Source organism: Neltuma alba, unplaced genomic scaffold (genome assembly GCF_004799145.2).
Source record: "Neltuma alba isolate B1F8T4 unplaced genomic scaffold, ASM479914v2 tig00012910_pilon, whole genome shotgun sequence".
In the NCBI taxonomy this organism is placed as follows: Eukaryota; Viridiplantae; Streptophyta; class Magnoliopsida; order Fabales; family Fabaceae; genus Neltuma; species Neltuma alba.
The window spans coordinates 226,172-240,957 of NW_021637279.1; the positions used below are offsets into that span (position 1 = coordinate 226,172).

At 30.5% G+C, this 14,786-nt stretch overlaps 2 protein-coding genes across 2 annotated transcripts; both read right to left on the minus strand.

Moving 5' to 3' along the window:
• Positions 1 to 3,964: 3,964 nt before the first annotated feature.
• Positions 3,965 to 4,447, minus strand: LOC114732394 (toll/interleukin-1 receptor-like protein). Its single transcript, XM_028919679.1, has one exon. It carries the CDS (start codon positions 4,445 to 4,447, stop codon positions 3,965 to 3,967), a length of 483 nt encoding a protein of 160 aa, XP_028775512.1.
• Positions 4,448 to 13,859: 9,412 nt separating this feature from the next.
• LOC114732395 (TMV resistance protein N-like) lies at positions 13,860 to 14,360 on the minus strand. The gene has a single exon (XM_028919680.1). The coding sequence runs from the start codon at positions 14,358 to 14,360 to the stop codon at positions 13,860 to 13,862; it is 501 nt and encodes a 166-aa protein (XP_028775513.1).
• Positions 14,361 to 14,786: the final 426 nt, after the last annotated feature.

The following is a 14,786-nucleotide window of genomic DNA, read 5'->3' on the forward strand; positions in this document are numbered from 1 at the left end:
GGTCTCTGGGCATAAATTAGTAAAGAACATGCAAGATTGAAACTAGGAAACACAGACAAAACCAAGTTATTAGGAGGGCTTGCGGAAATTAAACTAACTTGTACGGAAGTAGAAGACAAGTCAGAACAAGAAAAATAAAAACAACATTATTATTCCCAGAGCCGTAGATATTGCCAAAGGCAATGACATTTCTGTAGTGAATGTGTGATGAAAGATTTGGCTCCAAATGTGAAAACTAAATACAGTAATGGCTTTGTGGATGTGAGCTTGCGGCTCTCAGTCCTTCTTGGTTAATAGGACTGCTGCAGAAAAGAGCAGTGCAGAGGAAGAAGAGCTTTCCGAGGAAGACGACGTGCAGGAGGCTAGGGCTTAATGATTTTGCTGCATGGGAAAGAAACACAAGCAGAATTGAAGGGGTCAATCGTTACGGTTGGTGGGTCATGAGTATTTGTTGTTATTATTACAATATCTTGAATCTTTTTTATGAAGACATGAAGCAAGTATTTATAATATATCTGATTTCCAAATCCACGTGCAATGTAGCGGGGTTTAGGAAAACCACCCCTAACTAGTCCATCCTTACGTGGGCGTACGGTATTAATGACATTTCACATTTACAGTCTCCACATACTTTTCAACGTTAAGCCATTACGGCATGGGATGGACTATTCATTTGCACATCATGTGTAATGCAAAAACCTAGTGACCCGGTATGGTCCAATCCAACTGAAGCAAACCTGGTTCAGTTCGGTCTAAAAAAAATTGGCCCCAAACAAGATTGGACCAAATTGGATCGAACTAGTCTCATCGAGCTAGATTGGATTAGAGATTGGCCCCTCAAACCAGTTAGTCCAGTCTAGTTTGGCCCGATTTTTTTAATTTTTAACTATTATTTATATAATTTTAATTTGTTTTAATTATTCTATATAAGTTTTTTGTCTATTCAAATAATCAAGATTTATCTATTAACTTTCTAAGTAATGAGTATGTGTATATATTTTTTGCAATATAAGATCTATATTAATGAGGATTAATAAAACATGAAATTATTGAGAAATTGAAAAGGAATGATCAAATTTGATGAAGTTTGGATTAAAATATGTGCAAAATTTTATATAGTAAGTTATAATCTTGCCTCCCATTGATGTTAAATTAAACTAGGACGCTCTTTTTTTTGTATTTATAGAACTCAAGATGATCATGTATAATTTATAAATGGCACACATTTCTACGGCTTGCATCAATATATTAATATGTTAATGTTTTCATCACTTTTTTTCTTTATTGAATTCGTGATTTTTTTTTCTAGTAATGTAATGAAAACGTATCTATCCAGTTAGCCATCTATAAAATATATGTCACATTATACTATTCCCCAAAGTCTAAATACATATTATTCATGTCTTGGATTATTTACAATGGGAGCTTGTATGTATTTAGTTTTACACTCACACAAACATTCAGGTACGCATACACCCCTTTGTTTTTATATATAAGTCATTTGTGCCCTATTTTTTATATCAACAAATACATTAAATTAATAAAATTTTTCACGTTTGCCCTTATTAAAGTAAGAGTGTTGAAAAAAAAAAAACATGTTGTAAATTTTCTCTTACTCGTTTTCCTTATTGTATTCAATAGAGGTAAAATTGAAAAATATCATTAATTATCCTATAAGTGACTTATATTTAAGAAAAAACTTTTCTACTATGAGTGATTTATGTATAGGAGCATAGTGGTATAAACTATAATATCACTTTAATTCTTAATACAAGTCACTTGTCACAAATTCTCACATATCAAGCAATGCATTAAATTCAAAAAAATTTCCAATCGTGTCCTTATTAAAATTTGTTATCTCTTTCTACATTTACAAATTTACAAATTATTTACATATCCCCCCTTCTTTCTCTCTTTCCAATGACAATTATAATGGTAAAATTAAAAAATAAGCATTAATTAAATATACTACAAGTGATTCGAATACTCCCCCGATCCTTAATATAGGACCTAATTATAGAGTTGATTTTGGTTCTAAATATAAGATCTATTTCTTATATATATCAATTTTTTCTAAATCAGCCTGATTGATATTTTCTCAACTATAAAAGTATGAGAGGGAAGGAAGATATAATGAAGATGATTAAGGTATTTTAAGAAAAACATGTCATATTTATTATAGTTAACTAACTTACCTAACTTTCTTAATCTAATTAAATTAGTTAAATAGGTCATATATTAAAGACCGGAGGAGTATTAGATTTCTTTTAAATTGGTCGTCTTTCAAGTGAATAAACAAAAGGGAAAAAAAAAGGCAAACGCAAAACAACGCACGTATAAATCTTTAGTAACATGAAATTTAATAAATAAGCTCCAAGGTTACAATTCATCATTGTCTTTCTATACCTAATTCATCATTGTCTAATACCATATTAATTTATAAGTTAGCCATAAGGTAGATTGATTTAGAAAAAAACAAAAAGATAAATATAAGAGACAAAACACATTGGGGTCTTATATTTTGAAGCTTAATTCAGCACTTTACTAGCTCTTATATTAAAAAATAGAGGGAGTAACTAATTTCAAATTTCTGACAATTATATTAAAATTCTTAAAACATCACCATTATTTTTAGTATTACCAGTTTGATCATATCTCATTGTTAGTTTGTGCATATACGTAGATATATAGATGTGCCCAATTGACCTAACAACAAACAAGCACGTAGGCAACAAATGCACGCTCTTCTTCTACAGCATTTAGTTACCATTGTGGCGTACAATATTACTTAATGAACACTTGATGAGAAAACATACTCGCAAGGAATTGAAATATTACACCCATTGATGGCTTAAAGCCTAAAGGACAAAGCCCTGAACTAGCAGCAATCTAGTTAATTATTAGCTTTGACCCGACATTAATTGTTAGTGAAAGCTTCTAATCAAGCCAAACTGAACTGATGGTAATTAAACTTATAGGAGAGTACACAAATAGAAGCATTGGCACATGGTGACCAAATTTCTTGATTAAGTACTCATGCACTCATTTCTTCATGCAGTTTGCTCATCATTGCCGCATTAGAAGCTTCACGTACCAGCTCCGACCAGTCACTGAAATAAATCAACCCCATCACATTAATTGTCAAACTTCAAAATATGGTACAACGAAGTTTCATGTCCATACTGTAACGTTCACTTCTCATTTGTTCATAGGAAAATTTGGTTAAAAATCTCTATTTGAAAATTTAATTGGCTAAAAAAAACCTAATTTGAGCAAATGCAATTATAATCTGTGAGTACAACATATCATAAATGATGTGCAACAATCAATACAGAAGTTATTTATACACAGCAGAAGATATGTTACACACATGGATTATAGTTGTATTTGCTCAAATTTAGGTCTTTTTAGCCAATTGAATTTTCAAACAGGATTTTATTTTACCAAATTTTCCTCTTTTTTCTTTTTTTTTTTTTATATGAATGGTTGTTGTTTTCAAATTATTTAAAATGTTGATTCTTAAGCGACCGACTTCTATACAAAACAATCATCCAACCAATGTGTGTGTTTTGTTTGTGTCATTTGTTAGTTTGATATATAGATGATTTATGGGATGTGATTTGTGTAATGAGCATAAGCCCAAAAAGAAAGCACAATCCTAAAAAAGTTAGCATATTAGGAGGGAGAGTCCCTTGAACTTATAAATTACACAGCATTTGTGAGGCTCCTTAATGTGAAACTCACAACAACACATAATCGCCTTTGAGAGTGAAGTTGAGAATCCACGAATTCCTAAAATTTTCCCTTTTAAGGAAGAGAGTGAAGATTTTATATTTTATATAAAAAAATCATGAAATGGTGAAAGCATTAAAAAAAGGAAAACTTCATAGAAATTCATGAGCCCCAGCTTCAAGATTGAAAGTGATTGATAATTGGACGGGAAATTAAAGAGACATCACTAAAACTAAAAGAGACAGAAAGTAGATATAATATACTCTTTGGAGGAGTCGAAAGGCAGCCCCACAATGGACTTAGCTTCTTCAATTGCCAAATTAAACCTCTTGAGATCTTTTTGCGAACAACTCAAAATTGCACTGTCCTCAACACGAAGCTGCAATGGCTTCACATCATAGAAAATGGGAACGATTCGTTTCTTTGATCCCACGAGAAGTGAGAGCTCATGAAGACAGAAATAAGATTCGCAATAGCGAGGTGAAAAGACAGCAACCCCAACCTTACATCCTCGTATAGCTTTATCAATTGTGTCCAACAACCTATCTCCAGGTTTCAGAGTTTCTGCGTCCAAGAATGGCTTGCATCCTTGGTGCGTCAGATGGTCGTACAGCAAGCGAACCACAGTATGTCTCGTATCAACCGTACGGTGGTTTATGAACACGTCGTATCCAGGCCCTGCAACGTTGTGCCAAATTTTTGCATGCAATCCCATCTTCAAACAGAAGAGTGTGTCTGCCTACTACTGAATCAGGTTTGGTTTCTGTTTGTAGTTTTGTGAACAAGGATGGTTATGCAACGTTATATTTATATATGAATTTTGAGGGTTGAAACCGAGGGAAAATGATGAAAAAGTCATATTAGGGAAGATACCCACCATTTTCCAAGTTGAGTTGAGCATGAGAGAAGCCTTTGAATATCTGCTTTTCGTTATGTTGAATTGGCTTGCTAGCTACAAATATCCTCTTCTTCAACCACGTCTATATATTTTAGTCAGTTCTTATTCTTTTTTACTGTTCTGTCATCTCTTTAGGTTGGAAATATAATAATTTTTGTTGTTGTATAAGTCAAAGTACCCTCAAGTTATTTTAAACTAATTAAAAGTAATTTCTGTCGGATCGGGAATATTAAAGTTAAAATTTTCCCAACAAGCTAAGTATGCTTTCCAGAATTTGAATTTGCGTTCTTCTTCTTATGGGGGTCACACTACTTACCATCTCGACTAAACAGCTTATTGGTGGAAATATAAAATATTATTACTTGCACATAGTTTATTTGATACACGTTTTTTTGGCCCTATTGAACATATGCGTTCAAATATATTAATTTGCAGCCAAATTAAATATGAATGTAATGTCGGTATATTAGTAAGCGCATGATACATAATACTCTTCCGGTTCTTAATATAAGACCTATTTAACTAATTTGATTAGATTAAGAAAGTTAGGTAAGTTAGTTAATTATAAGAAATATGAAATGTTTTTCTTAAAATACCATAATCATTATTCTTAATATCTTTTATCTCTCACTTACTTGATTATGGTTGAGAGAGTATCCATAAAGATAATTTAAAAAAAATTAATAAATATAAAAAATAAAGCTTATATTTGGAACCAAAATTAACATAACAATTAGGTTCTATATTAAAGATGAGAAGAGTATAATTGAAAGGCCAATTCGTATAATTTTGTTGTCTCTCGACCAAAGTCATTTTCACGGCTTATATAGTGCTTCCAGCACTGCTAGTTACAGTAAGTTCTTTGTCGCTTCTTTTCCCTCTTGATGGAAACTTAGTGCCTCCAGCACTGCTTCTTTAACATCCATTTAGGAAGCCCAACAAGTTATTTGTTTAATTACTTGTTTTTAAAAAATCTCTTCTAGGAATAATTAATATACTTGTAAATATGTAGTTGAGATTTAAAATATTGTGACATTCAACAAAGGACAAAAATGAAAAAAGAAAAAAAAAACTCAATGTTTACATAATTCATAGACTTTGGTACCTCTGAATGTGCATTTTTAAATATTAGGACTTATATTTAGCCATCAAAAAATTTTAGATGTAAAAACAGTTCATCTTATAAGTGAGGAAATGTAATTATTTTCTTTGAAACAAGAGAGAGGCAATCAATAATATTTTATATCTCGCTGGAAAAAATATTTAATATCTGATTGTTGATTTTACGCAACAAATTATAAGGCGGTACATACGTGATGATGTAGAGCTATGACTTGATGAGCTGCATCAATTTAAAATTGGTCCAATACCAATTTATTTTTCTTAATAAGTTCTTCATTGGTTCATTATCCGGATGAGTAAAGAGATAAATATGATGATTATCTCACTTTTAAATCAAAATTCAATTCTGCATTTAAAAAAAATTATACATACAACGCATTTAAAGGGAGAAAAGTGGCCCATAAGTTTGAAATTATGGTTTTCGTTTGGCCTGATGAGTTGAAATTATAGTTTGAAACCTTGAAGTTTTAATAATTAATTGTTCGGCTACACTTATTTTTTTGGGGGAAAAAATTCGGCTAACCTAATTAATTGAATAGCTTAATTCATTTGATTTCACCCATTAAAGGTTTATTTATTCATTAATAACTTGGTTTTAAGAGATAAAAGGACCTCTTTTGTGTGTGTGTGTGTGTGGTGGATACACGCTTGTTCATGTGAGTCTCTCTATTTTTTCCTTTGCCAACGAGTCTTCATAATTTATAGTGTGCAGATGTTTGATGTGTACTAAATAACAATACTCACATATACACAATTTATAAGATAAAAAATACTCCCTTTGGCCTATAATATAAATCGTTTTTAAAAAGAAGGCTTGATTCAAAATATAAGTTACTTGAAGGGTAATTAATACTTATTTATTAATTTTATCTTTATAATTAATGCTCAAATATAACTCCTTGTATTTTTTTCTCTCTCCTTCGCATCCTTATTTAACATGGGTGGAGTTGGAAGAAAAATTTTAATTTGAAACGAATTTAATAAGTTAACTACCAATTTTTTAATTCTTGTGAATTAGAAGGTAGTATTGATCATATTAAAAGTGAAAGATTATCGTAGGAGATATATAGGGGATGAAATATAAGTATAGAATTAAATTTTTAGATGCCTTCATGTAGGATTGGACCAAAAAGCTATGATTTGCCAATACAGTTTTGATTGTGTTACACATGTTTGACGCATACTAACATATGAGTTAGAAAACCATTCATAACTATTCAAAGTGAAAGATTATATCTTAAGAAAATTATAAAATTATAAGGTCTCATTCAAGACCTGACTAACAAATGATATGAAGACTTTGTGTTTAGAACTGAGGGTAGTATTTAAAACATTTGTCGCCAGTTGTGATTGTGTTAGTCCATCTTCAAGCATGCATATATGAATTTTATGATAATCTGAACGGATCCGCCGAAATTCTTCTACCAAACGAAGAAGATCGCGGCCATTGGTGTCAACCATCATGGAGACATAAAGTATACTTCTGTGGTTCTAAATATAAGACTCATTTTGTAGTGTAAATTATACTATTTCCGTTCTTTAATATAAGACCTCATTTGACTTTTATTTTAGTCATAGATATAAGATCCAAATCCACTTTGTCTCTCATATTTATATATTTTTTTTCAAGAAAGTCCTTCTAATAATGATAGTTCTAGTCAATACACTTAACTAACAAGAATATTTTAGGAAACACAATGTTTATTTATTACAAATAACTAACTTAACTTATTTTCTTAATCTTCTCAAATTAGTCAACTAACTTTTATAATTAAGGCCGAAGATAGTACTACAAAATAGGTTTTATATTTAAAATCAGAGGAGTATTTCTTTTCTTCTTTTTTTAATTTGTCAAATATATAGTAGAGCATGTCTGATGTTATAGAGACAAAGTATAATTTGATGAAACCTGATGCCGCGTTTCTCCCACGTAGCTGCCAGCTACCTTCTCTTTTTTCCCCCGTAAAAAGGGACCATTTCTTATGACAGAGATATATAGACGTCTAAATTTAATAATTACCATACACTTCTCTAATCTTATTTATAAGATATTTTTAATATATTTTATACAGATAAAAAAATTTTAAATTGCATTAGCCTTTTATTAAAATATAACAACTTTTCAACTTTACCCATATTTAATATATACATCTTTCAAAAGAAATAATTGTCTATACTATAATAATCAATGAAAGATAAAATAGTATATTCATCATAAAAATTTAATAAAGTGATTTATAAATAGAATTTTAAGAAAAACCTCTCAGCTTATAAATAAAACCAGAAGAGCATATTGGAGGAAAGGTAGATTGGAAAATAAGATTTTACCTATAAAAACTGGAACCCGCTTGAGTGCTCACCCATTTAGACCATCTAGATATAATCTGAATGGTTTAGATTAAATATTTTATATTTTCATTTTTTAAAATTTTTTTTTAATGGATAGATAGTTCCAAATAAAAATAATCTTTTAACCATCACTTTTTCCGTGATATTAATCATCACTTAATAAAAAAATAATTTAAAATATATTATTTGGATAATTCGATAGGATGAATTTTGGATGCTGATTCTAAAAATGAGCACCCAAAGCAGCTCCATAAAAACTAGACGAAATGGTTTGTTTTCAACTTTTGTTCTAGATATACAACTTTAATTTATTTTGTTTCCAAATTTTATAATTAACTAACTTAATTAATTTATTTAATATTTGCAAATTAGTTATTTAGGTGATATATATTAATGACCAAGGAGATAGTATCAAACAATGCTAGTATTTGTTACCTTACAGTAGGTTGTTTGGGTCTTATTTAATTGTCAGATAATGTTTTTTTTAGCATTTTACATTTAAAATTCGATTTAAACTTAAATTATCATTGACTTATCCCGAGGGTTACATAAATCGATACCAGTTATGACGATGGAAAATTGTATTAGTTATGTATAAAATTAATCAAACTTTCAAAATAATGAAATTATACTTAAATTTTACATGTGTTGATAATAGAAAAAATTGGTTATATTGACTGTTTTTATCATTGTGTGAAAAACGTGTGATTTTCTTAAAATACTCTCTTGAGTATTTAATGTGACAGGTAAAGAGTGAGAAAAATTGTGAAATAAATAAGAGTGATTTGGAAAAAAAAATATTAAATGAGAGGAAAAGTCAAGATTTTATATTTAAAATCAAAATAAATTTAATTAACTATATCTTGTGCTTAAGAGGGGAGAGAATCAGATAACTTGAAGATTTTAAACATTGATATTAAATTTAGGGTTGATATAATTTTTTATCCTTCAAATTTTGACCCATTTTAATTTTGATCCCTCAAATTTCTAACTTATAGTTTTGGTCCCTGAAATTTACCATGTCTTAAAACGTTAGTTATGAAAATGCAATATTGTTAAAATCTGCTAAAATATCACATTAAAAGTGGTGATAAGAACTAATCATATGGTATCTAACTGGATCTTGTATGAATAACAGAATGTGACGCAATAAACAACTCTTAAAATAAACAACAACAAAGAAAAAAATGAGGGGCTAAATGACTTCATTTTGGGAAGCCATTCTTTTTCTCTTTCTGTCGTCCTTATAAGAGTCAGTTAGATGCCATATGGTAAGTTCACATTGTGATTTTAATAATGTTTATAACACTTAAGTATAATTTTAATGCTGTTACATCTCTAGAACTAATATTTTAAGATAAACTAAATTTGAAGGGTTAAAATTATGAGTTTAAAATTTGAATAGCTAAAATCAAAATAAGCGAGAATTTCAAAAAATTATATTTGTCCTTAAATTTAATGCTGACTACTTTGCTGTTGTCACGTTAGCGACGGAGAATCGATTTTGTTCTCTTCACCACGTCTTGCTTACGCGATTAAAACTCAATGTTGATATTTTATTTAATGGCAGACATAATATTTATACTTGATTTTAAACAAAGTAATTAAATTATTCCCGGTCGACATGAAATATTAATTAATTAACAATGATGCAACCTCTGCTAAATGATTGTCTATCACTGAATATATATAAATCTTATTTACATCAAGTTTGGACTAAAGGAGTGAATATTATCTTTCACCCAAAACAAAAAAAGAGTGAATATTATCAGATATAGATTTAACACGATATCATATTCTCTTACACCACTGCATATGAATATACTTCTCTGATCCTATTTATAAGACAGTTTCAGCATATTTCATACAAATCAAGAAAAACCTTAAATTTTATTAACTCTCATTTAAAATTTAATGACTTTTCAACTTTATCCCTATTTAATATACATTATACTTCATATAAGCAAAATCAAAACAATAGTAAATGAGGGGTAAAATTGTACATCCATATAAAAAATTTTTCTCAATACCTTATAAATAGGATCAAAAAATATTTTCTCTTTCTGTCTTATAACTTATAAATAGGAACATACGCGTACAAATTTACTATTATCTCAAGAATTCAAACATGCTTTGAGATTCGACGAAAATTTTGTTTTGATTTGATTTGATTTGTAAGCGTCCGGCTTTGTCTTTTCCCCCGCTTCGTTGGCCAAAACGGAACACAAGTTAGCATGCGACACAAAGGTTGACGCAGGCGGGTCTGTGAAATTAATATCAAACCGTACTGTAGACGGTTTTCCATGCACTAGATTAATCAGAGCCATATGCCGCACCGGCTGACTCGTCTCGGTTTTCACGTTTATTTTTTAATTCTTAAAATGGATAATACTAATATGGGTTTCTTATACTCTTCCAACCCTAAATATTTATAAGGATCTTATATTTAAGATCAGAAGAGTATATAAATTATGTTAGGTTTTCAAATTACATATTATCATGTATCATATCTTTTAAATATTACTTCATCTGATTCTTAATATAAATTTATTGGACTTTTATTTTAATTCTAAATATGAGATCTCAATATACTTTATCTCTTATATTTATTCTTTTTTTTAAGATAGCACTTGTAATAACGGTAGTTCTAGCCAATACACTTGATTAGTAAAAATATTTTAGGAAATGCAACACTTATTTATTACAAATAACTAACTCATCTAATTTTCTTAATATATTCAAATTAGTCAACTAATTCTTATATTAAGAACCAGAAGTAATAATATTTAATAGCATTTATTTATAAACTTATATAAAAAAAAGACACACGTGACTATATGTGATTAAAAAAACTTAACATAATAAATATAAGTAACTTGATATAAGTATTTTTTTATATATATATATACTATGTTTAATCTTTAGCAATGAAACTTGTACACACTGAGGTGGTGAGGAATGGCCAAAAAAAAAAAAACTTGCTTCTTTTGTAACCTTTCTCTATATATATTACCTCCTGTTCTCTGTTCTTAGTAGAGGAGTTAGTTAAAAATTATATTTAATCTTAAATATAAGATCTCAGTATATTTTGTCTGTCAAATTTATAATTCATTCACTAAACTATCTATATTAATTACACATATTAAGGGAGCTTCCATCCAAATGCAATCATGATTAAAAGAATATTTTAAGAACTCTAATTTGTTATAAATAACTAACTTAACAAATTTTTTTAATTTATCAAAATTAGTTAACAAGCTCTTCTATTAAGTACCGGAGGTAGTATTATGTATTGACCGTCATATATTTTTCTCGAGAGCAGACAAATATGTATATCAAGTTTACAAATAACTCACTCTAATTAATCATCAATATCGAATCAATATAAAATTTATAAATTTATTCCTTGCATTATATCATACAAATGCGCGGAGCCTACCTAATTATTCACAACACATGAACTACATTTTGTTAGTATAATTCTTATCATAAAATTGACCTTTTATGGTTATAAGGATATAATATTCACGGTAATACCACACACACATGGATCGCCGAAACTGTTGAGCGCCAGCGGCAAAGACTTCTTCTCGGTTTTTTTTTTTCTTTTTTTGTTTTGTTTTGTGTGTGCAAATGACGCCTTTTTCAGAAATCACAACCTGGGTTTAAATGCAATTCTAGTGAGGCCCAAGGTCCAAGGCGCAATTGCTCATTCTCAAATGGGCTATGCCCCAATTTCCTTACAAATAGAGACTGCCTAAGGAGCTTGGTGATGTGTGTGCGTGTGTGTATATTTATTCCTGTACCAACAGGAGTTAGATCTAGCAGAATGATTAATCCCTCACAATGTGACAAATCAAGGTTTGGATCTTTACTAGGAAAGGTACCCACATTTAGTGTCCGACACTACTTCGAATAGGATTGCCTCCACTAGAAGGATACCTATGTTTTAGCAAAAAATATATATATATTCCTGTAACCAAAAAAAAAAATCCACTTGTATATATTTTTGATTATTAAATTATCAATATACATAGCATAGTTGATAACAAATTTTTATTTAATTATATACGAGTATGATTAAAATAGTAAATTTTGAATAAAAACCATTAACCAACAGACACTGTAAAAAATGAAGCATCATTCACCATATTATGGACTTTAGGATGATTCAGTAATATATTATTCAATCGATAAGAATGAACTTTAGGATCAAGGTGCGGCACGGTGATCAAAACTAAAGAACTGTGATTCAATTATCACAGATGATACTACTGCTATTGTAAAAGAAAATAGTAGAATATAATGATAACATATAGCGATAAATCATCCGAATTCAATATCACAAATTTGTTTGACCTAATTGTCAGGCTAACTTCTGAAATAGTGAACAATGGGATGAATTTGCTAAATGAATTGGCATATATAGGAGAAGCAGACTTTATGGGGACATTAGGAGGCAAAGGGCCTCCAATGCCCCTTTTAATACTCCAACCTCCCAAATATTTTTTTCCTTAATAATTAAATTCCATATAAAATCAATAGCGTTTTGGTATCTTACATATATATAAAAGAGTATAGTTTTGAAATTTTTTAGGATTTTAAGAACAAATCAAAACTACACGATTTGACAATTTTTTCTTTAAAAAATAGTAAAAAATTCAAAACTACCCAGTGCATATATCATGCTCGTAAGGTCAATGTCAAAATATCACCCATTTTATGTAGATCTAATGACTGATGAAAAAAGAAAAAAAAATTGGAAGGTTAGAACATGAGAAGTGGCCTCCAAAGCCCCTTATTGGCCGATATTAGGGAAGGAGGTATGTGAGATGCATGCAGTAGAGCAGCGTCATGCTCATATTATAGGGATGCCGTTTCTGTCTGAATCTCAAACAAATTCATAAGCACTGCCTCCGACGTATTTCTTACCAGCTCCGACCAATCCCTGAAACATCCATTTTCTCAACTTATCATCAACTAAATCACACATTATTGTTTGGCTCATATATACATGTGCAATCACTAAATCTTTTTACGTTGGTAATAAGGCTATATATATCTTTATGCATATATAATGCAGTAACATCTTAGTGAAGTTACTGGTACACATTAGATTATATAACGTCCGTTTTGTGACATAAGACTTAATTGACTAATTTGAGAAGATTAAGAAAATTAATTAAATGAATTATTTATAGTAAATATGTGTTGTCTTTCTTAAAATATTCTTGTTAATCATATATGTTGGCTAAAACTACAATTTGATAAAACTTTTAATATATGCAATTACTCTAAGGACTACTTTGAAATAAATGAATAAATATGAAAGACAAAATAAATTGAGATCTTATATTTAAAATTAAATTAAAGTCAAACTAGCTCTTATGTTAAAAATTGGAAGTAGTATATGCCTATCTGATATATATGATAAATCTGCCATTAGTATGGCAAAAGAACCTGTTTATATACTGGCCAAATGCATTATGTTCGAAGTCCTGAGAGACTAGATGGAATTTGAGCAAGTGACACTAAAAATATCAAAGGAAATTAGCAATGCTTGGATTTGATATAAGCAAAGGGTGATTATATTCCTAACTAACCAAACTGATGCGTGCTAGATTCAAAGTTGTAACGTCGTAACTATATATGCTAGTTGGAACACAATATGTGCGCGCGCGCGTATCCTTCAAGTTTTTGTCATGCTAGCTATACAGTTGAACCCCTTCCACGTCTTAGAACCATAGATATAACTATGTTAGTAGAAAAGGAGCTGATTGACATACCCATTTAAGGGATCGAAAGAGATTCCTCGAATAGACTTAGCCTCTTCCAATGCTGAAGTAAACTTTCGGAGCTCTTCGGGAGTGAATCTTCTGCAGGGCTTAATCTGAAGCTGCGAGGGCTTGATGTTGTAGAAAACTGGGATCACTCTTTTCTTGGACTCCATGAGAAGAGCAAGCTCGTGCAGACAGAAGAAGGAATCACAGTAAGCAGGAGAGAAGACAGTGACACCAACCTTACACTCACCTATGGCCTTGTCTATATGATCCAACAACCTGTCACCCGGTTTCATGTTCTGTGTGTCCAAGAAGGCTCTCACCCTCACCATCCTCAGATTCTCGTACAGCAACCCTACGATGGTTCTTGCTGTGTCAATCTTCCTGTGGCTCAAGAACACGTCGCACGCTGTTCGCGCAATTCTAGGGCACTGTTGGGCTGGTAACAACGATTTCTGCACCGCTGCTGGACTGGCCATTGTTGCCCGGTTTCGGTTTTTCTAGTTAACTTGGTGGGTTCTCTGCTTCTCTGTTTCTGGTTTGTTAGTGGCGTGCATTCATACCTGTTTAAGGTTTTCTAATCGACGTAAAAGAAACGTATATTTTGTTTCTTTCTTAAGGGAAACGTTCTTCTATGTAAATGTAGACGAATGACTAACTGTATTAAATAAATTCTACGCATATGGTAGAAAAAGAATTTGGTTAATTGGTCTAATGATCACTGTGTGGCGCTTACAGTACTGATCCTTTGGACATTTTCATTCTCATCAAATACTACTTTTGAAATGTAATTAAGTGGGGTCCATTAATCTTTTCTTTTTGTGCGTGTATCTTGGACTTTGGGGGGAACCGAGCTAGATTTGTTTTCATGTTTGTTATACTACCATTTCAAAGATGACAATGGA

Bases quoted from the DNA above. Each gene is read 5' to 3' on its own strand.
- LOC114732394 (XM_028919679.1), bottom strand. From the start codon at position 4,447: ATGGGATTGCATGCAAAAATTTGGCACAACGTTGCAGGGCCTGGATAC.
- LOC114732395 (XM_028919680.1), bottom strand. From the start codon at position 14,360: ATGGCCAGTCCAGCAGCGGTGCAGAAATCGTTGTTACCAGCCCAACAG.